The sequence below is a fragment of the Salmo trutta genome, chromosome 8, assembly GCF_901001165.1.
Source record: "Salmo trutta chromosome 8, fSalTru1.1, whole genome shotgun sequence".
Lineage (NCBI taxonomy): Eukaryota > Metazoa > Chordata > Actinopteri > Salmoniformes > Salmonidae > Salmo > Salmo trutta.
The window spans coordinates 49,932,637-49,957,330 of NC_042964.1; the positions used below are offsets into that span (position 1 = coordinate 49,932,637).

The 24,694-nt window shown below is 47.9% G+C and overlaps 2 protein-coding genes across 3 annotated transcripts in view; one reads left to right on the plus strand and one right to left on the minus strand.

Annotated features, from left to right (window-relative positions):
• LOC115199157 (palmitoyltransferase ZDHHC17) overlaps window positions 1–10,535 on the plus strand; it is a 49,568-nt gene extending 39,033 nt beyond the window's left edge. For both annotated transcript variants that reach the window (XM_029761773.1, XM_029761772.1), the window contains exons 14-17: window positions 1,366–1,449; window positions 6,379–6,536; window positions 6,805–6,899; window positions 7,505–10,535. In XM_029761773.1, the coding sequence (XP_029617633.1) occupies window positions 1,366–1,449; window positions 6,379–6,536; window positions 6,805–6,899; window positions 7,505–7,643 (476 nt within the window). In that variant the 3' untranslated portion in view covers window positions 7,644–10,535. The remainder of the gene's footprint in view (window positions 1–1,365; window positions 1,450–6,378; window positions 6,537–6,804; window positions 6,900–7,504) is intronic.
• Window positions 10,536–10,659: 124 nt separating this feature from the next.
• Window positions 10,660–21,946, minus strand: LOC115199158 (cysteine and glycine-rich protein 2). The gene is made up of 6 exons (XM_029761774.1): window positions 21,824–21,946; window positions 18,562–18,680; window positions 16,011–16,179; window positions 12,613–12,742; window positions 11,948–12,041; window positions 10,660–10,877 (listed from the first exon to the last, which is right to left on the minus strand). Exons 2-6 carry the CDS (start codon window positions 18,671–18,673, stop codon window positions 10,801–10,803), a joined length of 582 nt encoding a protein of 193 aa, XP_029617634.1. The 5' UTR covers window positions 18,674–18,680; window positions 21,824–21,946; the 3' UTR covers window positions 10,660–10,800.
• Window positions 21,947–24,694: the final 2,748 nt, after the last annotated feature.

Consider the following 24,694-nt stretch of genomic DNA (forward strand, 5'->3'; position numbering starts at 1 on the left):
GTATGACCCAACGAGCCGACTGACAGATCTGACAACTACTTGGCCTCCTTCAATCCTACTGTACTCTTTCTGTCTTTCTCCTTCTCTCTCTCTACGTCTCTCATTTGTCTTGACCTGGAGAGGAGCCAGGAGGACAGTTGAGGAGCCAGGAGGACAGTTGGGGAGCCAGGAGGACAGTTGAGGAGCCAGTAGGACAGTTGGGGAGCAAGGAGGACAGTTGGGGAGCCAGGAGGACAGTTGGGGGGAGCCAGGAGGACAGTTGGGGGGAGCCAGGAGGACAGTTGGGGGGGAGCCAGGAGGACAGTTGGGGGGGAGCCAGGAGGACAGTTGGGGGGGAGCCAGGAGGACAGTTGGGGGGGAGCCGGGAGGACAGTTGGGGGGGAGCCAGGAGGACAGTTGGGGGGGAGCCAGGAGGACAGTTGGGGGGGAGCCAGGAGGACAGTTGGGGGGGAGCCAGGAGGACAGTTGGGGGGGAGCCAGGAGGACAGTTGGGGGGGAGCCAGGAGGACAGGACAGTTGGGGGGGAGCCAGGAGGACAGGACAGTTGGGGGGGAGCCAGGAGGACGGTTGGGGGGGGAGCCAGGAGGACGGTTGGGGGGGGGAGCCAGGAGGACGGTTGGGGGGAGCCAGGAGGGATGAGGACAGGGAGGGAGGGAGGGATGGAGGAGGGGAGGGAGGGAGGGATGGAGGAGGACAGGGAGGGAGGGAGGGATGGATGAGGACAGGGAGGGAGGGATGAGGACAGGGAGGGAGGGATGAGGACAGGGAGGGAGGGAGGGAGGGAGGGATGAGGACAGTGAGGGAGGGAGGGAGGGATGAGGACAGTAATTAAGGGAGGGAGGGAGGGAGGGATGAGGACAGTGAGGGAGGGAGGGATGGAGGAGGGGAGGGAGGGAGGGATGGAGGAGGACAGGGAGGGAGGGAGGGAGGGATGGAGGAGGGGAGGGATGGAGGAGGACAGGGAGGGAGGGAGGGATGGATGAGGACAGGGAGGGAGGGATGAGGACAGGGAGGGAGGGAGGGAGGGATGAGGACAGTGAGGGAGGGAGGGAGGGAGGGAGGGATGAGGACAGTAATTAAGGGAGGGAGGGAGGGAGGGAGGGATGAGGACAGTGAGGGAGGGAGGGATGAGGACAGTAATTAAGGGAGGGAGGGAGGGAGGGAGGGAGGGAGGGAGGGAGGGAGGGAGGGAGGGAGGGAGGGAGGGATGGATGGATGAGGACAGTGAGGGAGGGATGAGGACAGTGAGGGAGGGATGAGGACAGTGAGGGAGGGAGGGAGGGAGGGAAGGAGGGATGAGAATAATGAGGGACCAGACAGATGAGGCTTAACTCCCCCTCTCACTTCTCTGTGTGCTGTCAACAGGAAGTGGGAATCACCGCTACTTCATGGGTTACCTGTTCTTCCTGCTCTGCATGATCAGCTGGATGATCTACGGCTGTATCTGCTGTGAGTGGAACACCCCACCCCACCACACCTCATTCTATTACCCCACCCCACCACACCTCGTTCTATTACCCCAACCCACCACACCTCGTTCTATTAAATAAATTTGATTTGATTTGATATTACACCACCCCACCACACCTCGTTCTATTACACCACCCCACCACACCTCGTTCTATTACACCACCCCACCACACCTCGTTCTATTACACCACCCCACCACACCTCGTTCTATTACACCACCCCACCCACACCTCGTTCTATTACACCACGCCACCACACCTCGTTCTATTACCACCACCCCACCACACCTCGTTCTATTACACCACCCCACCACACCTCGTTCTATTACACCACCCCACCACACCTCGTTCTATTACACCACCCCACCACGCCTCGTTCTATTACACCACCCCACCACGCCACTCGTTCTAGTTACACCACCCCACCACACCTCGTTCTATTACACCACCCCACCACACCTCGTTCTATTACACCACCCCCACCACACCTCGTTCTATTACACCACCCCACCACACCTCGTTCTATTACACCACCCCACCACGCCACTCGTTCTATTACACCACCCCACCACGCCACTCGTTCTAGTTACACCACCCCACCACGCCACTCGTTCGAGTTACACCACCCCACCACGCCACTCGTTCGAGTTACACCACCCCACCACGCCTCTCGTTCTAGTTACACCACCCCACCACGCCTCTCGTTCTAGTTACACCACCCCACCACGCCTCTCGTTCTAGTTACACCACCCCACCACGCCTCTCGTTCTAGTTACACCACCCCACCACGCCTCTCGTTCTAGTTACACCACCCCCACCACGCCACTCGTTCTAGTTACACCACCCCACCACGCCACTCGTTCTAGTTACACCACCCCACCACGCCACTCGTTCTAGTTACACCACCTCACCACAGCTCTCGTTCTAGTTACACCACCCCACCACGCCTCTCGTTCTAGTTACACCACCCCACCACAGCTCTCGTTCTAGTTACACCACCCCACCACACCTCGTTCTAGTTACACCACCCCACCACGCCACTCGTTCTAGTTACACCACCTCACCACGCCACTCGTTCTAGTTACACCACCTCACCACGCCACTCGTTCTAGTTACACCACCTCACCACGCCACTCGTTCTAGTTACACCACCTCACCACGCCACTCGTTCTAGTTACACCACCCCACCACGCCACTCGTTCTAGTTACACCACCTCACCACAGCTCGCGTTCTAGTTACACCACCCCACCACGCCTCTCGTTCTAGTTACACCACCCCACCACGCCTCTCGTTCTAGTTACACCACCCCACCACGCCTCTCGTTCTAGTTACACCACCCCACCACGCCACTCGTTCTAGTTACACCACCCCACCACGCCACTCGTTCTAGTTACACCACCTCACCACAGCTCTCGTTCTAGTTACACCACCCCACCACGCCACTCGTTCTAGTTACACCACCCCACCACGCCACTCGTTCTAGTTACACCACCTCACCACAGCTCGCGTTCTAGTTACACCACCCCACCACGCCTCTCGTTCTAGTTACACCACCCCACCACGCCTCTCGTTCTAGTTACACCACCCCACCACGCCTCTCGTTCTAGTTACACCACCCCACCACGCCACTCGTTCTAGTTACACCACCCCACCACGCCACTCGTTCTAGTTACACCACCTCACCACAGCTCTCGTTCTAGTTACACCACCCCACCACGCGTTCTAGTTACACCACCTCACCACAGCTCTCGTTCTAGTTACACCACCCCACCACGCCACTCGTTCTAGTTACACCACCTCACCACAGCTCTCGTTCTATTACACCACCCCACCACACCTCGTTCTATTACACCACCCCACCACGCCTCGTTCTATTACACCACCCCACCACGCCACTCGTTCTAGTTACACCACCCCACCACACCTCGTTCTATTACACCACCCCACCACACCTCGTTCTATTACACCACCCCACCACACCTCGTTCTATTACACCACCCCACCACACCTCGTTCTATTACACCACCCCACCACGCCACTCGTTCTATTACACCACCCCACCACGCCACTCGTTCTAGTTACACCACCCCACCACGCCACTCGTTCGAGTTACACCACCCCACCACGCCACTCGTTCGAGTTACACCACCCCACCACGCCTCTCGTTTCTAGTTACACCACCCCACCACGCCTCTCGTTCTAGTTACACCACCCCACCACGCCTCTCGTTCTAGTTACACCACCCCACCACGCCTCTCGTTCTAGTTACACCACCCCACCACGCCTCTCGTTCTAGTTACACCACCCCACCACGCCACTCGTTCTAGTTACACCACCCCACCACGCCACTCGTTCTAGTTACACCACCCCACCACGCCACTCGTTCTAGTTACACCACCTCACCACAGCTCTCGTTCTAGTTACACCACCCCACCACGCCTCTCGTTCTAGTTACACCACCCCACCACAGCTCTCGTTCTAGTTACACCACCCCACCACACCTCGTTCTAGTTACACCACCCCACCACGCCACTCGTTCTAGTTACACCACCTCACCACGCCACTCGTTCTAGTTACACCACCTCACCACGCCACTCGTTCTAGTTACACCACCTCACCACGCCACTCGTTCTAGTTACACCACCTCACCACGCCACTCGTTCTAGTTACACCACCCCACCACGCCACTCGTTCTAGTTACACCACCTCACCACAGCTCGCGTTCTAGTTACACCACCCCACCACGCCTCTCGTTCTAGTTACACCACCCCACCACGCCTCTCGTTCTAGTTACACCACCCCACCACGCCTCTCGTTCTAGTTACACCACCCCACCACGCCACTCGTTCTAGTTACACCACCCCACCACGCCACTCGTTCTAGTTACACCACCTCACCACAGCTCTCGTTCTAGTTACACCACCCCACCACGCCACTCGTTCTAGTTACACCACCCCACCACGCCACTCGTTCTAGTTACACCACCTCACCACAGCTCGCGTTCTAGTTACACCACCCCACCACGCCTCTCGTTCTAGTTACACCACCCCACCACGCCTCTCGTTCTAGTTACACCACCCCACCACGCCTCTCGTTCTAGTTACACCACCCCACCACGCCACTCGTTCTAGTTACACCACCCCACCACGCCACTCGTTCTAGTTACACCACCTCACCACAGCTCTCGTTCTAGTTACACCACCCCACCACGCGTTCTAGTTACACCACCTCACCACAGCTCTCGTTCTAGTTACACCACCCCACCACGCCACTCGTTCTAGTTACACCACCTCACCACAGCTCTCGTTCTAGTTACACCACCCCACCACGCCACTCGTTCTAGTTACACCACCTCACCACACCTCGTTCTAGTTACACCACCCCACCACGCCACTCGTTCTAGTTACACCACCCCACCACGCCTCTCGTTCTAGTTACACCACCCCACCACGCCACTCGTTCTAGTTACACCACCCCACCACGCCACTCGTTCTAGTTACACCACCTCACCACGCCACTCGTTCTAGTTACACCACCTCACCACGCCACTCGTTCTAGTTACACCACCTCACCACGCCACTCGTTCTAGTTACACCACCCCACCACGCCTCTCGTTCTAGTTACACCACCCCACCACGCCACTCGTTCTAGTTACACCACCTCACCACGCCACTCGTTCTAGTTACACCACCCCACCACGCCACTCGTTCTAGTTACACCACCTCACCACAGCTCTCGTTCTAGTTACACCACCCCACCACGCCACTCGTTCTAGTTACACCACCCCACCACGCCACTCGTTCTAGTTACACCACCCCACCACGCCACTCGTTCTAGTTACACCACCCCACCACGCCACTCGTTCTAGTTACACCACCCCACCACGCCACTCGTTCTAGTTACACCACCTCACCACAGCTCTCGTTCTAGTTACACCACCCCACTCGTTCTAGTTACACCACCCCACCACGCCTCTCGTTCTAGTTACACCACCCCACCACGCCTCTCGTTCTAGTTACACCACCCCACCACGCCACTCGTTCTAGTTACACCACCCCACCACGCCACTCGTTCTAGTTACACCACCTCACCACAGCTCTCGTTCTAGTTACACCACCCCACCACGCCTCTCGTTCTAGTTACACCACCACACCTCGTTCTAGTTACACCACCCCACCACGCCACCCGTTCTAGTTACACCACCCCACCACGCCACTCGTTCTAGTTACACCACCCCACCACGCCACTCGTTCTAGTTACACCACCCCACCACGCCACTCGTTCTAGTTACACCACCCCACCACGCCACTCGTTCTAGTTACACCACCTCACCACGCCACTCGTTCTAGTTACACCACCTCACCACAGCTCTCGTTCTAGTTACACCACCCCACCACGCCACTCGTTCTAGTTACACCACCTCACCACACCTCGTTCTAGTTACACCACCCCACCTTATTCTAGTTACACACCATGATTTCTTTATGCAATTCTACAGCTGTAAACAACCTAGCTTTATACAGGATGTTTGGCTGCACCCCTGCCCAGTCATGTGAAATCCATAGATTAGGGCCTAATGAAATTATTTCAATTGACTGATTCCTTTCTATGAACTATAACTCAGTAAAATCTTTGAAATTGTTAGATGTTATTTTGCTATCTCTCTATTGGTTATGGTGCACCACATTTTGGTTACTACTTTAATTTGTCCATGAATCCAATTATTAGTGCTGTTATTTCATTTCTATAAACTTGTAACACAACCCTTTCAATCATAGGTTGTCTATGTAATCACTCATACACTTAGCAATCATAGACTGCAGGATCAGGTTTAGCTAGATGGTTTAATCGTCAGCCCTACTCGATCACCCTAGGGTTGTTCCCTAACCTCTCTGCCCCTCTACCCAGACTGGAGGATCCACTGCGCCACCAACTACACCAAGGATGGTTTCTGGCTGTACCTGACGCAGATCGCCTCCTGCTCTCCCTGGATGTTCTGGATGTTCCTCAACAGTGTGTTCCACTTCATGTGGGTGGCTGTGCTGATCATGTGCCAGCTCTACCAGGTTAGAGACCATTGGTTGGTTGGTTGTATGTTTAACCTGCATTTAGCCAGGTGAGATAAGTAAAGTAAGCCTGGTCCCAGCTAGAACCACCCATAGGACAGGAGCCTATATCCTGTTTAGAATCATTTTTGTCCATGGGATGCATTTACATCCTTGACCCTCATCTTGACCCTTCGTTGTGATGCCATAGATGGGTCCATTTTTATTTAATTTATTTTGTACAACTATTTGTGACATTGTGTTCTACGTGTGTCCGCCCCTCTTCCAGATTGCTGGTCTGGGAATCACCACAAACGAGAGGATGAACGCCAGGAGATACAAGCACTTTAAAGTAACGGCCACTTCCATCGAGAGCCCCTTCAAGTGAGTACCAGCCCTCCCTTCAGGAGCCTCTGCCAATCTGTGTCCTCCTACCCAGAAATACTGACCTGATCCTGGGTCAGTACGGGACAATGTTGCCTTTTAATGTTGGTTTTTTTCCCTCACTATTGACTGTTCCAGTTATGGTTATAATGGGTACATTCTGGTGCTTACTTAAAGGGATGGTTCATCCAATCTACGGGCCCATTTCCCAGGCACAGATGAAGCCTAGTCCAGGACTAAAAAGCATTCTCAATGGAGATCTGTTGAAAGTGCTTTATAGTCCAGCACTAGGCCTAATCTGGGAAACGGGCCCTATATGTTTGGGTGAAATGAATGTTACCTTGAGTTGTCTATGCAGGCCAGTACTGACATAATCCACGATAATCCGTTGTTTACTTTTGCTACAGGCGGTAGCTAGCATGATTTAGCATCGTCCCCCGAATTCCCGTTTGTTAATATTCCCCTGATATTAGCAAAGCTGCACTACCTACCAAAAATTCACCTGATACACATGGTGTTGTACTTGTATCAATGGATCCCTAACACATGTAGAAGTAGTTATTAGGTCAAGATGTCAACATTTTAATTTCTCTCCCTCTCCGCAGTCACGGGTGTGTACGGAACCTCATAGACTTCTTTGAGATTCGCTGCTGTGGCCTGATCCGGCCCAAGGCGATAGACTGGACCACACAGTACACAATCGAGTACGACCAGACGTCCGGGTCGGGCTACCAGCTGGTGTAGAGGAGAGGTGGAGCGACGGTGTCTAGAGGGGGAGGGGGTTCCCCAGGGTTCAATATCGGAGCCAGGCTGTTCTCTGGAGCACTCCCCTCAGACCTCCTTCCTCACCGATTCAGACTGAGAAAACCAGCCAGGAACTAGCATGCTGTTATGGGACACCACCATAAGACCAACACCTACTACTAGTCTATATGAAACCACCTCCATTACTGTACCCACCACGACCTCCGAGCCCCTCCTGGGGGGGCCTTCTCCTCTGCTGGTCCCCTCGTCTCTCCTGCCCATGGACGGTGCACCGCTGCCAGACGCGGCAGGGAGAGAGGCAGAGGGAGGATGAGGAGGAGAAAAGAGAATATAAAAAAAAAAAAAAATAAGGAATATTTGTTTGCTGTACTAGAGTCATTAAGCTGTGGTGAAGGCAGTACGGTTGACGGCAGTATACTTTTTTTCCCTTTTTGGTTTATTTTCCCATTTTATTTTTTAGATACATTTTTCACATCGACCATCTCATTGCCCTGCAGATTTTTATTTAGAATTTCAGTTTTTTAACGCTATTGTTCCTTTTAGAGCTGTGGTGGCTAGGGAGACTGAGGAAGGAAGGCCTTTTAAGGAAGAAGTTGGTTCTTAAGCAGGATTTGATAAGGGATGGTTACTATTGCATGGTCATGTACTGGTTCAAGTCTTTGTGCAAGTTACCCTAAGGATTGCTTAGAATTGCCAAAGTTGTTAAACTTGTCAGTATGTCATAAAATGGCATTTGCAATCATTGGGGGGGTCTATTCCCAGTGGTCTCTTTCACAAGGTATTGAAGATGCAGATAGGAGCAACATCCTACTTATAATGTGATGCAAGCATATTTATTTTAACTCTATTTATAGATCAAATTATGTTATAGTACCATCTTACTTTAAATTCGTTTTTATATCAAGAAAACATTAGCTACAAATCGTATATGGATGTCTGACATGGTGCCCTGAGACCTTCACTAGAAAAGTAGGCACACACACACACACACACACTAATATAAGAGTAGTGTTAATGAGAGATCAACTAGAGTCAGGGGAAGATGAGGCCATTCCATCCCAGACTGAATGGATGGTTCTGGGAGTTTACAACAAAGGTTCATTCCATGTGTGTATTTTTTTTGTTGTTTGGGGGGGGGGGGGTCCTTTTGTTTGTTTGTCTGCCTATGACAATGCACTGATCACCTTTTTTGTTTCCGGTCTCGTTGTTACTGAAGAAATACAGGCGTACTCCCGCCGCTTCCGACAAACACTTCAATGTTTTCCTGATTTGAAGGAGCTCGGGCCCAATGAGAAAAAGGTATATATAGCCCGAGACCTGCCCCTTCCTCTGGGTTCTCATCTGTTATTGGTCATTACATTTCCCGCTAGTTGTCTCTACGCAGCACAAGGACGGACTGAAATGTAAAATATGTCCATCTGTACATAAACCATGTAGTTTTCTTGGTGAGTGATTTTATTTTGTCAGTTGAAGCTGCTCCTTTTAAAACGTTGATTTCATCCAACCAGATGGAAGAGAGAACTCCCCGATCATAATCCAATTGTATGACTGTAGCTTTTAGTGATGTCCGACACTGCTGTCTAAAGGCATTTTAACCCTGCAAACTACACTGCATGTGTGATGCTTGGACATTGGGATGTCGCCATACTGTTGCCTCACCCCCCCTCGCCATCCAAGCTGCCCAGTGATAGCCATGTGTCTGTATATAGTGAATGTTCAGTATTTACAAGTACTTTCTTCGGTATGTTCGCTTTTGTTTTTTAAATCCAGTGTGTTTATCTTTAGTGCAAGTCCTCTTTCTCGGTCTGCAGGCACCAGATATCAAGTCTGGTCCAGCCTGCTGAAGTGTAATATTTTAATGTTCCATGCTGGCGGTTGGATTATACTCGAAGTAAAGGTTTTTTCTATGTCATAATGCTGGGTTTGTTACACCACTAGATGTACAAGTTGTAAAGCAAGAGAAATAATGACAGTATTTTTTTCTAAACTGAAATCATGCGTGTCATCGTACGCTGTAATCCAGGATAACATTGAGAGGTATGAAGCATGGATTTAGACATCACATCGTTGTTTGTATCCCCTTATGACGTCAGAGCACGGGACACACCATTGAGGCAATCTCCATTTTTGAAGTACATTTTTACTTATAAGTTGGCAAACAAACTGAAAGGGTGCTGGAGTGTGTTGTTTGAACAGGTACAGTATAAAAGCCACAGTTGGTGATTTACCACCGAGTATAATTCATTGGTGGTGACCTGGATGGAATTATGCGACCCTTCCTTAACCTATAGGAAGTCCCACCCAGTTGACTACTTCAAAATGGTGAAAGTCCTCAATGGCGCTGCCTGTGCTTAAACAGGCTTTTGGGCACTAGAGTCCTCTATGGTATTAAAAGGTCTACCATCTTGTGGGGTCATGTCAACATCAGTGAGGGACACAGTGGGTCATTTTGCAGGCTCACCTACTGCTGCGTATATCTAAAAGGAGCTCAGCGATCATCATAAAAAACCTACAGGTGTAGAGCTCATCCAGGTTCTGTTCCAGAGAAATATTCACACCAGCCTGAGTGCCACTGTTTGTACACATGCCAATTCCTTGTCACTCATTGTCATGCCAAACATGTTTGACTTGACAATGAGGAATGGAGTTGTCAAGAGCACAAATGGATCTGGGATCAGGCTTTTCACACCGGCTCTTCCAACAAATGTCATTTTCCCCCAGCTGCCACCATGTGAAAAGCACATGATCATCTACAGTGCCTCTCCGCCTTCTTCAGGACATCACCGTAACCCTGCTTCAGATGTTAATATATTGGGCATGGTTCAATTTTAATGGCTTTAATAATAAAATACATTCAAATGTGAAAATACACATTTGTGTTGCTCTCCTGTATTTTCTTCTAAGGCTAAATGTGTTCTGATTATAGCTATCAAAACATTTGTTTTGAAGTTCAGCTCTTCCCCCATGTATCTGCAAGGAATATTTCACACTTCAGTTTTTTGGAATAGCTTTTTATTTATTGTATAATGTATATTTGTAAATCCTCCCTATTATGGCCCTCCCCCCAGCCTTTAAACAACGAAGCATAGGCACAGCGGTTTTCACTGTCAGAAATGCATCGTCTTGAGGGTGGTCATCATTGGGCATGCACCAGAGCTCCAGCTCCCTGGCCATAACCAAATCCTTTGGGACCAAAGTTCTTTGCGTAACATGCTGGGGACAAAGAAAACAATGAGTATGGAAATGCTGATGCATCCTAAAACATGTCACTTTACGTCGGTCAAAGGGTGATTGCAATAGAGAAAGCTGTGTTAAATACAACACTGGTGAAGAAAAGTAACCTTACGATGGACTGTTTCCCTGTGAGCTCTTTCTGTGTGCTTGCTGATCCAATGAGGAGTGAATACTTTAGTTATCAAACGGCACAAAACGAGCCTGATCTCAATGCTGCGTGGGCGCTACATTAAAAGCCAACTGATCAATCCGCCAGTTGGCTCTGGGTCCCTGTACATACTCAAGTTGTACAACACAACCAAGAGTTGATCTGCACTCATGATTGCACAGCTGTTGTGGATACAACGGCTCAATGGTTTTGTGCAAACAAACTGTTGTATGACAGTTCTTACATGGTATTACAACTGAGTCAGATTCGCTGGACAAGTTGGGTGTTTACGGGGTCTAAGATTCCCCCTTTAAGCTTCAATAAAATAAACCCTAAGTGCTGTGTGCGTGCGCACGTACGTGGACAGCGCTTAATCTATTGTTTAGCCAAAACATTCCAATGCCATCTGGTGTGCATGATCTGGAAAGAGGAGCCATTGTGGAAGATGGATTTGGAATGTTTAGGGCATCGTGACTTGAATTCTAGCGGTTAGATTTCCAGGTGACATGGAAAGGGTAATAAACACTTAAACAGGCTTAAAGTCCGGAGCCTTCTATCCTAACCCCAGGCACACAAACACAGCTAGAATACATGGCCTCCAATACCCTCTGCTAATAGTATAGTGCTCCTGTTTTTGTTTTGCAGTGCTTTTATGTAACATCTAGTTCTTGTGCCTCAGGTATAATCATGTAATCTGCCTATGGTGGGTGGGGTTGGGTTGAGTTCCTTCGCTCTGGTGACTGCCCCGGGGTGAAGTGTCCTAGGTACAGATCTACGATCAGCTTTCCCTCCCCCAATCCTAAACCTGAACCAAGATCAGCTTCACCCTACAACGGTTCCCTCACACTGGTGACCATGCAGGCCCAAGCCTGAAAGGGAATCTAGAAACCCGATGTCTCACCTTTGCAGTAGATCTCTCCATCTTTCTCTGTCTGGGTGGTAGACTCCAGGCTCTTCCCACACTTGGCACACCGAAAGCAGTTCTTATGCCATGGCTGTTAAGATGAGATACTACTTTATTCATTACTGGGGAATGATATCATTGACAGGAATGTATCAACTAGTGTGCATTGAGGACAGATTCCAAAGCTTTTCAAACTCCAGCAGTATACTACACATGTACAAATCATACAATCATTGTTCTAACATCTGGACACCAGATCTGATTATCAAAGGATACCTATTGTGTTGCCATAATCCTTCACATACTTTACATTTCCTCTCATTGTGAGCCGCAGAATGCAGCGTAACACTAGTTAAAGTCAAGCTAAAATTACATCAGCCTGCCATGACGTGATGGCCTACATCTGCCTGAATCCCCCCAGCCAGTCAGTCAGCACTGCAGACTTCTACACCAGCTGCCTGGAAACCAGCCCTCCAAATCCAGTTTATGAAAAAGCTTAAGCCAGAAAAATTTGATTTCTGTCTTATGAATTTCCTGCAGTGAATCCATCCAATTGGCCCCTTGCAATAGTAAACCCACCTGTTTTCAATCAATGGTGGTCACAACAGTTAGCTCAAAACCTTAATTCCCTGCCCCATTTACTCTACGTCCCCCCCGCTCACCTTGCCTGCCCCCACGATCTTCTCCGCAGCGTACACTGACTCCCCACACCGGCCACACTTATCCGAGCCCCCGAACTTCTGGGCGAATTTGGAGGGGTTGGGGTTGGTGGTGGGTTTGTGACACTGGGTCCTGAAGATGTACACAAACAAACAGCATTAGAGAAGTTAGGGGAACAGATCCCCTCTGGTTCTTTGGGGAACGCACCAGGCCCCTCTCGTCCCCAGGACCAAGGAGTCAGGCTTGGGTAGGCGCTGGGTAAACTCTGGGACCCTGGAGCGCTCCCTAACGAAGGGGAACCGCCTGCCCCAAAGTCCCTGAATAGGAGGCTTTGTGCCAGGGACAGTGTGGAGAGAAGAGGGTCAGCAGGGCTGCCCAGGAGCCGGTGGTTAGGTTACATAATGGGGCCCTTTCATAACAACAACCACCTGACGCCAGACTGGGTACACAGCCCTGTGTGTACAGTAGATGAGTTTACTGGCCATTACCACGGCTCTGACTGACTGACTGACTGGGAGGTTACTGGCCATTACCACGGCTCTGAATGACTGACTGGGAGGTTACTGGCCATTACCACGGCTCTGACTGACTGACTGGGAGGTTACTGGCCATTACCACGGCTCTGACTGACTGACTGGGAGGTTACTGGCCATTACCACGGCTCTGACTGACTGACTGGGAGGTTACTGGCCATTACCACGGCTCTGACTGACTGACTGGGAGGTTACTGGCCATTACCACGGCTCTGACTGACTGGGAGGTTACTGGCCATTACCACGGCACTGACTGACTGGGAGGTTACTGGCCATTACCACGGCTCTGACTGACTGACTGGGAGGTTACTGGCCATTACCACGGCTCTGACTGACTGGGAGGTTACTGGCCATTACCACGGCTCTGACTGACTGGGAGGTTACTGGCCATTACCACGGCTCTGACTGACTGGGAGGTTACTGGCCATTACCACGGCTCTGACTGACTGACTGGTAGGTTACTGGCCATTACCACGGCTCTGACTGACTGACTGGGAGGTTACTGGCCATTACCACGGCTCTGACTGACTGGGAGGTTACTGGCCATTACCACGGCTCTGACTGACTGACTGGTAGGTTACTGGCCGTTACCACGGCTCTGACTGACTGACTGGGAGGTTACTGGCCGTTACCACGGCTCTGACTGACTGACTGGGAGGTTACTGGCCGTTACCACGGCTCTGACTGACTGACTGGGAGGTTACTGGCCGTTACCACGGCTCTGACTGACTGGGAGGTTACTGGCCATTACCACGGCTCTGACTGACTGACTGGGAGGTTACTGGCCATTACCACGCTCTGACTGACTGACTGGGAGGTTACTGGCCATTACCACGCTCTGACTGACTGACTGGGAGGTTACTGGCCATTACCACGGCTCTGACTGACTGACTGGGAGGTTACTGGCCATTACCACGGCTCTGACTGACTGACTGGGAGGTTACTGGCCATTACCACGGCTCTGACTGACTTACTGACTGGGAGGTTACTGGCCATTACCACGGCTCTGACTGACTGGGAGGTTACTGGCCATTACCACGGCTCTGACTGACTGGGAGGTTACTGGCCATTACCACGGCTCTGACTGACTGGGAGGTTACTGGCCATTACCACGGCTCTGACTGACTGACTGGTAGGTTACTGGCCATTACCACAGCTCTGACTGACTGACTGGGAGGTTACTGGCCATTACCACAGCTCTGACTGACTGACTGGGAGGTTACTGGCCATTACCACGGCTCTGACTGACTGACTGAGAGGTTACTGGCCATTACCACGGCTCTGACTGACTGACTGGGAGGTTACTGGCCATTACCACGGCTCTGACTGACTGACTGGTAGGTTACTGGCCATTACCACGGCTCTGACTGACTGACTGGGAGGTTACTGGCCATTACCACGGCTCTGACTGACTGACTGGGAGGTTACTGGCCGTTACCACGGCTCTGACTGACTGGGAGGTTACTGGCCATTACCACGGCTCTGACTGACTGACTGGGAGTTTACTGGCCATTACCACGGCTCTGACTGACTTACTGACTGGGAGGTTACTGGCCATTACCACGGCTCTGACTGACTTAATGACTGGGAGGTTACTGGCCAATACCACGGCTCTGACTGACTGGGAGGTTACTGGCCATTACCACGGCTCTGACTGACTGGGAGGTTACTGGCCATTACCACGGCTCTGAATGACTGACTGGGAGGTTACTGGCCATTACCACGGCTCTGAATGACTGACTGGGAGGTTACTGGCCATTACCACGGCTCTGAATGACTGACTGGGAGGTTACTGGCCATTACCACGGCTCTGAATGACTGACTGGGAGGTTACTGGCCATTACCACGGCTCTGACTGACTGACTGGGAGGTTACTGGCCATTACCACGGCTCTGACTGACTGACTGGGAGATTACTGGCCATTACCACGGCTCTGACTGACTGACTGGGAGGTTACTGGCCATTACCACGGCTCTGACTGACTGACTGACTGGTAGGTTACTGGCCATTAACACGGCTCTGACTATCAGGTTATTCCCAGGTCTCTTAGAAAAACAACCATGTGGAAAGAGTGTCATGCTGCAATGAGTCTGGGCCCATATTCAAAAATCACTTCGGATTAGGAGTGCTGATCTAGGATCATGTCCTCTCTGTCCATGTCATCTTGTTCATTATGATCTAAAAGGGAAATCTGATCCTAGCTCAGTACACCTATGTTGATGTGTTCTAAATACAAACCCTGATTACAGTACTCTAAGTGTCTATATACGTTTATAGTTGTTTGTTTATAGTTTATTTTGACAGATGTGTATGCGCTCTAGTCTAATGTATCCTAGGCTGAACTCTGGAAGTTTACACAGTATTCCTCAGATGATCAGGGAACAATTTGGATAAATGTTGAGCAATTGTGTGTCAGTGAAAATGCACATCAGAACCAATGGTTAATAATAAAAGAACAATCGCATCAGGTCTAATCCGACGGCTGGGTTTCCCTTTGTAGTCATTTAACAGATGCTCTTAGCCAGAGCGACTTACAGGAGCAATTAGGGTTAAGTGCCTTGCTCAAACCAGCAACCTTTAACCAGCAATCTTAACCACTAGGCTTTTGCAGCCCACATAATCCGTGATGGAATACAATTTCATTTGATTTCATTGTAACTTGATTTACCATACAACCACACAGTAACCAATAAACAGAGGAGAGGAATATGATATAGGGCGAAGTTGCCCCTAGATGCTGATCTTGGGTCAGTTTTGCATTTCCCCCACTAATGGTTAAGGTTAGGATTGGGGGAGGGGAAGCTGATCCTAGATCTGTACCAAGGGGAAACTCCACCCCCAGAGCTTTGTATATACTACACACGTACTCCTCTGGTTTGATCCCCAGTCTCTCTCCACGGTCCATGCTGAGTGTCCCAGCTCCCTGACCGTAGCCGTAGCCCTTGGGGCCGTACTTCTTGCCATAGCAGGACTTGCAGTAGATCTCAGTGTCGTGGATGGCCACATTGTTGCTGTCTAAACCCTTTCTGCAGACCACTGGATAGGAAGGAAAAATAAAACTTTCTGAATGACACAGGATTGTTTGTCTGAACAACACATTGCATTGTAACTGGAGGGATAATGAATTGTCACAAGTTTCCCTAAAAAGATCTTAATTCCTCAATGGTGGATTTAGTTTCTAAATGGGATATTATCCCTCATTCCAGGAAGGAGGAGGGGGGAGAAAAGAGAGAGCGCCAGTGTGCATCACAGCAGCAAGATCAGTGACCTGTTGCCACAACAAAATGCAACCAGTGAAGAACAAACACCATTGTAAATACAACCCATATTTGTTTATTTTGCACTTTGTGCAAATAGTTCTAGTTACAACACTACATAGACATCATATGACATCTGAAATGTCTATTCATATGGCACTTTGAGTAATGTTTACTTTTTGATTATTTCACTTTTGTTTATCTAACTTGGTTTAGTAATGTAAACATGTTTCATCCCAATAAAGCCTGTTGAATTGAAATGAAATAAGAGAGAGTGAGAAAGGGACAGAGAGCATTTTAACTAAGAGCATTCTTTCAGATTATGTGTCCTACTTTAATCCAATTAACTGCATCAGGTGCAATCTGAATCAACACAGTCCTTTTGTCCCCACTACCATCCCCCTCAGGCCAGGGTCAGGGTTCTAAAAGCATCCTGTATGAATTGACTACAGGTGAAATAGTATGGGGGCTTCTGGTTTGAGTATGTAGGAGAAAGGTGTTCCCGCACACATTTACCTGAAACTACAATTCACCTTTAACTCCAGATTAAATCATTTACAATGTTTAAGAGAGTATATTATTATTTTATCTCTCACAACTTAGTCTTCCTGTACAAGAAAGAGCACTGTATAACTACCATTGCTACCTAAACTACCACTGTATAACTACCATTGCTACCTAAACTACCACTGTATAACTACCATTGCTACCTAAACTACCACTGTATAACTACCATTGCTACCTAAACTACCACTGTATAACTACCATTACTACCTAAACTACCACTGTATAACTACCATTGCTACCTAAACTACCACTGTATAACTACCATTACTACCTAAACTACCACTGTATAACTACCATTTTATAAATGGCATCTAAATAGTGTGGCTTCATTTACTATGATGAGGAGTTCAGCAAAACTGGAGGTAGGTGCATTATTAATGCATATATAGTGCACTACCCTATGACCCCTGGTCAGAAGTAATGCACTATGTAGGGAATATGGTGCCATTTGGGACACACATATTGGCTCCCACTGCTCATTAACTCATCTATAGGCCTGCCTGCTCTAAACAAAGCCAGTTTTGTAAGGACCCCACAAAAATACTTCATTTCTGGGACAGATTGTTTTTGCGCTTGCTTTGATGGCAGAGTGCTCATCCACAGCATGCACTCTGTGTCTACACTCCAGTTAAGGTCCCCAAAACGTCTTCTTCACTGAGAAGGAGGGGCACACACACCATCTCATACGGCTAGCAGGACCATGTCCACTTACTATTTACTGAGCTATGGGATGAGATGAGAAACACAATGCATTGTGCATGATACATTGCATAGATTGGTGAACTTCAGTTTGACCCCTATCATATAACTTCCTCAAAGTATAGTTCCTTTCTCATGGTTCCCATTCCTATTAAAGTGACAGAAAAGACCATTCAAGATGGAGGTTGACTCCGTGGGTTCACATGCCCTGTCCAGACACCATCTAGTCCCTTCAAATTCTAATCTGGACCTCGAAGCCAGTTCCACTACTTTTGTTCATTATTTCCTCTAATCAAGGACGGATTTAGACCTGTGAAAGCAGGGCTTTGTTCACACAGGCATTCCAATTCTATTATTTTTTTACCAATCAGATCAGCTCGGAAAAATAACTGATGTGAAAAGATCTCATGTGATTGGTCAAAAGACCAATTAGTGGAAAAAAACAGAATTGAGCTGCCTGTGTAAACGCAGCCCATGTGGGCGCAATTCATTGTCAGGTAGAACAGAAAAGCAGCAGTAGTCTGGACTTCGTTGGGTCAGATTTTAATACCCCTGCTCTAGTCTAACCACTACACACTTGTAGATCTGATCTGAAATGATTGATTGGGATAGGTTTAGGCCAGGTGAAAGTTTCACCTTATTGCTTATCGGGAAGAAAGGTAGAATGACAACCATATTTCTGCGGCTCCTTACACCTGTTCAATCCTTTCAGAGCTCCACAATTGTCTGGGGCTTGTTTCTTGACACAGACAAAGTGGACTAACAGGGCCACCACGTTCAGTAGCCAAACATTGTCGAATATTTCAGATAGAACGTTCCAAAATGTTGCGTCCTACTGAACGCACCCCAGTTAGGCTGATCCAACACTGAGGAGAGAAAATGAGGTCGCACTCACTGCACAGGAAGCAGCATTTGTGGAAGCTCTTCCCATCACACTGCACCTCCTCGGCATGGTACACCGTCCCCTGGCACGCACCACACTTGTTACCTCCTCCCCAGTTTGGCATGTTGGTGCTGTTGGAGAGAAACATGTGCAGAGGGGATGAGAGACATGATGTGAGACTTAAAAGAAGTTTCCCCTTGGTACAGATCTAGGATCAGCTTCCCCTCCCCCAATCCTAACCTTAACAATTAGTGGGGGAAATTGACCCAAGATCACGGTCTAGGGGCAACTTCAGCCTACTCCAAAAGGAGAAACACAGAGGAAGTTAAGGGTTAGTCCTTCCTGTCCTGTTTGACACAAAACATCAGTGAAACACCTTCCTGGACCAATGAGATACAGGCACAAGACAACAACCCCTTCTGTGCTCAGGAAGTCCAAACTGAACAACAGGCCACTGAGTCTAAGTGAGGACAAAACAATAGGGCAGCTTAATACATTATGGAGGTTTCATTGGTTCTACAACACCTCAGAACAATGTTTTTCTAGGAGTTATAAAATATTAATTCAAATGGCTTGTACAAAACAAGTGTGACCTGTAAACACTGATGTGGTGGCCACACAGAATCTACATGACAAACCGATGCAGAGAGCCACATCATGTAATCACTTTAAAGACCAGCCGTACACTGGTATTTGATTAGAGACACAAACACATAATTTAAAATGTTACACTTCCATCTGCATTCCATGACAAGCAGAGTCCACAAACAACCAGAACGTCCACTCTATTACTATGTAGTGCACTACTTTTGATATGGGCCTTGGTCAAAAGAAGTGCACTACATAGTGAATAGGATGCCTTTCGGGACACAACCATGATGTTACCATCAAGAAAATAAAGAGTGCTCTTATTTTTTGATGAAGGAAACCACAGAGCAGTGCAGTCATTGATCAAGCACGAGGACGGCTACTTTGTGGAGTTCCCACCCTCCCAACGTTATTACAGACTGCGTGACATGCCCAAACATGAGAGAGAATCAAACGTTCGCTCAGGGCGTATAATGTCTGTTCTTTCAAAAGAGTTTCAATGCCCTGCATCCAATATTTAAATCAGGTTTGTGGTAGCTACTTCTTTTTGAGACATGGGAGAGCAGATTAGCTTCTTCTTTTTGAGACATGGGAGAGCAGATTAGCTTCTTCTTTTTGAGACATGGGAGAGCAGATTAGCTTCTTCTTTTTGAGACATGGGAGAGCAGATTAGCTTCTTCTTTTTGAGACATGGGAGAGCAGATTAGCTTCTTCTTTTTGAGACATGGGAGAGCAGATTAGCTTCTTCTTTTTGAGACATGGGAGAGCAGATTAGCTTCTTCTTTTTGAGACATGGGAGAGCAGATTAGCTACTTCTTTTTGAGACATGGGAGAGCAGATTAGCTACTTCTTTTTGAGACATGGGAGAGCAGATTAGCTTCTTCTTTTTGAGACATGGGAGAGCAGATTTGGGGTGAGGTTTAACCAACTGAAAAACGAGCAATGAAGCCTATTCAATTAAAAACCAAAGAGTTATTGAATAGGTATAACCTTTACAAGTATGGGGAATCACATACAACCATATATACAGGATATTTGCAGACGACACGACGGTGGTAGGCCTGATCACCGACGACGATGAGACGGTTTACAGCAGGGTTCCCCAACTAGCGGCCTGCGGGATGATTTAGGGCCCGCGGATGATTTTATTCCCCCCCCAAAAAAATGTTTTCCCTAAATAAATACATTTCAATTGTTGGACATAAGGCTAAAAACAACAGTAAATCAACTCCGAGTGATTTTAATTTTGAAAATCTGGTCCAAAGCAATCCCACACATAGATATATGTGATCGTAAACAAACGTAAGCAAGGTTTCAAATTATGTTTTAGTCGAATGTTATCCGTTTGGGCTTCTTGCGGTCAATTTGCTGTCTACAAATGATTTGTAATTATGTTCCGGCTCCCTAACCATCTGCTCAAGAAAATAAATTGGACCGCGACTGAATTTAGTTGAATATCCCTGGCCTACAGGGAGAAGGTCTGTGACCTGGCAGTGTGGTACCAGGACAACAACCTCTCCCTCAATGTCAGCAAGACAAAGGAGCTGATCGTGGACTACAGGAAATGGAGGGCGAGCACGCCCCCATCCACAGGGCTGTAGTGGAGCGGGTCGACACAGCACAACACACCTCTTCACCCCAGGAGACTGAAAAGATTCGGCATGGGCCCTCAGATACTCAAAAGGTTCTACAGCTGCACCATTTAGAGCATCTTGACTGGCTGCATCACCGCTCCGTATGGCAACGGCTTAGCATCCGACTGCAAGGCGCTACAGAGGGTAGTGCGTACGGGCTGCCTGCCACACAGGACATCTATACCAGGCGGTGTCAGTGGAAGGCCCTAAAGATTGTCAAAGAGTCCAGCCACCCCAGTCATAGAATGTTCTCTTTTCTACCGCACAGCAAGCGGTACCAATGCACCAATTCTGGAACCAACAGGACACTGAACAGCTTCTACCCCCAAGCCATAGAACTGCTATATAGTGAGTTAAATAGTTAACTAATACCTACCCGGACTAGCTGCACTGAACTTTTTTGCACCAACTGTTTTGACTAATCACATACGCTGCTGTTACTGTTTTATCTATCCTATTGTCACTTTATCTCTACATATGAACATATCTACCTCAATTACCTCATACCCCAGCACATCGACTCGGTACTGGTACCGCGTGTAACGTTATATAGCCAAGTTATCGTTACTCATTGTATTTATTCCTTATTATTTAGTTATTAAATTTTTTTCTCTCTCTGCATTGTTGGGGAAGGCCCGTAAGTAAACATTTCACTGTTAGTCTACACATGTTTACGAAGCATGTGGCAAATACTATTTCATTTGATTTAACCATTCTGTTGATAAATCTCATCAGATGTTGCCTAACCCAAGAACCTGGAAAGACGGACAGTACAGGAAACTGCTACAGTATAGATCATTTACCAGGCTAAACAGCTGTGCTGTGTCAATTTATTTGGAAAAGTTTAATCTACGGTCCAACTGAAATATGCACCAGCCACTTGCCTGAGCCAAGACTATAGTAAAACTCTATGCAACAAACTAGTTATTTCACCTGAGCGACTTGTCGTCGACCCAATCTATCTGGAGAATCCAACTGTTTCACCTAAATAAATTCCCCTCGTGCCACCAATATGGATTCAGCTCTGCTGTATAGATAAACAATGTACCGACCTGTATTTGTTTTTGTAGAATCCTTCAATTTTATCCCAAGCGTATCGACGTCGTGTCCTTTGCGGACTCACCAAACTACTCTGTTCAGTTGTTTTAGAGAGGGGAGTGGTTTAGCCAGGCCGTGGAGGAGAGTTTTACTGTTTTCCTCATTCATTGCTTTTAACCCAACATGTCAGAAATATAGCATATAAAGAATACCAGTCATTAGACCTGTCTGAGTTAAGCCAGATATCTGTTTTAATTGGAATGCATGCAGGAAACCATAAGGGTTAGAGGTGGTGTGTTGCAGTGTCCTAGTCATAGCCTGCAGAAATTACAGCTCTAATTAAGTATACCACGGGTGTGAAAAAATATGTATTTTTACTGCAATAATCACCTTGCTAACCAGTTTATAACAGCAATAAGGCACCTCGAGGTTTTGTGGTTTATCCAGGCACTCAGCGTTGTCCTTAAGAACATCCCTTAACCGTGGTATATTGGCCATATATCACACCCTGTCGGGTCTTATTGCTATTATAAACTGGTTAGCAACGTAATTATTGCAGTAAAAATGAATGTTTTGTCATACCAGTGGTATTCAGCCAGCATGCATTACCTTAACTCTCTCACATAAAAAAACACCATATTCAGTGACATAGCCTTATCAGTTTTATTTGGAAATGGTGTCCTATGATTGGTTGAAAATGTCATCCAATAGAATAGTAAGTCACATGAGTAGATCATGCATTGTAAAGATGTGATCATCTGCATAGACCTGTGCAGAATGTATGTATCTGCAATATACCACTACACTGTTGTGTACTGTAGCTGAGTTTGAATGGAGGGAAACTGTCAGAAGGCTGAATGTCGGAATGTTAGAAGCCACCGATGTTCAAATATCAAGTTTCCCACATCATTATGGAAGCTTCGTCATGGGAACAGAAAAGTGACAGGCACAGAGGCATCTCACAGGGAGTCTGCTCTTCAGATAAGGAGGATCCTACAGACAGCCTAGATAGAAACACACAGGCCTTTCAAACAGATACCAGTCTGCACACACTCACAGGCAGACAGTCCCTCCCTCTCTGCACCCACAACAAGGCTATAACTCAACTTTTGTTTTAGGGACTCTGTACTTTAAATGTTCCTGCAGCAACCAAGTAGTACTGGGTCGTGCCTCTGTGGATGAGTTCACATGGTATTGGGTGAAGTTGCCTGTAGACACTGATCTTTGTTCAGTGTGTAATTTCCCATAAACTTCACCCTACTCCATTAGTTAACACTGTTGTGTAAAAATTAACCATAATGCTGAGCAAAGCCTTTTCTGAGATTTTCCACTTCATCAAGATGTGGGTTGGCTTGGTGTGGGTGATATTTAACTTGTCTCAGGGGTTACGTCCATTATGTAATCCCCCGCTCGGTGATTAATGCGACACACACACATACGCTGCTAATACACTCATCCAACCTCGCTCTGCTCACATATGTGAATCATATTAGCAGGACATGGCAGTATGTTTACAGTAAAATGTATTCATCAGTGGTAAAAGATGACTGTAGTCAGCCTCCCCACTTATATCATAGCATCAGTGGTCCATATCTGTTGTCAGCCTCCCCTCTCATACCATAGTATCAGTGGTCCATGATGATAAATGCATCCCAGGGTCCGTATTCATAAAGCGTCTAAGAGTGCTGATCTAGGATCAGGTCTCTTCCTGTCTATGTAATCGTATTCATTATGATCTAAAAGGATAAACTGATCCTAGATGAGCACTCCTACTCTAAGACGCTTGATGAATACTGGCACTGGTTACTGTTTCAGAGAGAGATCTGGAGGAGTCTAGTCATCAACCAGTGATGAATCCTCCCTTTCTCTGAGGTCAGGGTTACAACATACCCAGAGATCCTCCCTTCTCTGAGGTCAGGGTTACAACATACCCAGAGATCCTCCCTTCTCTGAGGTCAGGGTTACAACATACCCAGAGATCCTCCCTTCTCTGAGGTCAGGGTTACAACAGTACCCAGAGATCCTCCCTTTCTCTGAGGTCAGGGTTACAACAGTACCCATAGGCACCCTATCGTCAAGTCTAACGTCAACAGGATTTTCTCTGTGTGGATCAAAGACGACGCACAATGCCTTGTAGTCAAATCCAACCTCTCAGGACTAAGGTTAGAGTCCCAAATGGCACCCTATTCCCTATAAAGTGCACTACTTTTTACTAGGGCTGATAGGGCTTTGGTCAAAAGTAGTGCACTATATAGGGAATAGGGTACCATTTGAGACGTAATCTACCAGATAATTAGCTTGGCCATTTTTCAGGGCAGAGTCTAGCCCTCAGACAGAGGTGGGAGTGTTGGACATTGTTATGGTGTTCACTCACATATAACAAAAATATTTACCCCTCTGTCTCAGTTGTCCCAAACCTCAGTGTCCTGGATGATAGAATCTGCTTCCTAAATTTGCACCCTATCCCCAATATAGTGCACTACTTTTGACCAGTGCCCATAGGGAAAAAGTAGTGGACTATGTAAGAAATAGGGTGCCATTTGGAGCAGAAACCATTATGTTATGGTTGGAATGTGCCACGTATCTGAGGTAGCGCCCAAGGTCTGTCATGTTGCTGTGTGAAGACCACAGCTGGCTGGGATTTGCATGGGTTGTGCACTTCGTTTTCTCAGCTGGCACTGAGACTATGCTAGACAGCGTATGGAAAAAGGAGTGCAGTATAGAAAGGACTAGAGGAAATGAGTTTAGGAAACACACAAGTCAAGGCTGTTTGATGGCAGATATATGGAGATTGGGAGCCATATGAGTTAGTGCAACCTGCGTTCTTGTTTTTCTTCAGTCCAACCATCTGGCTCAGACTCTGTCGTGCCGTACTTGGTCAATGT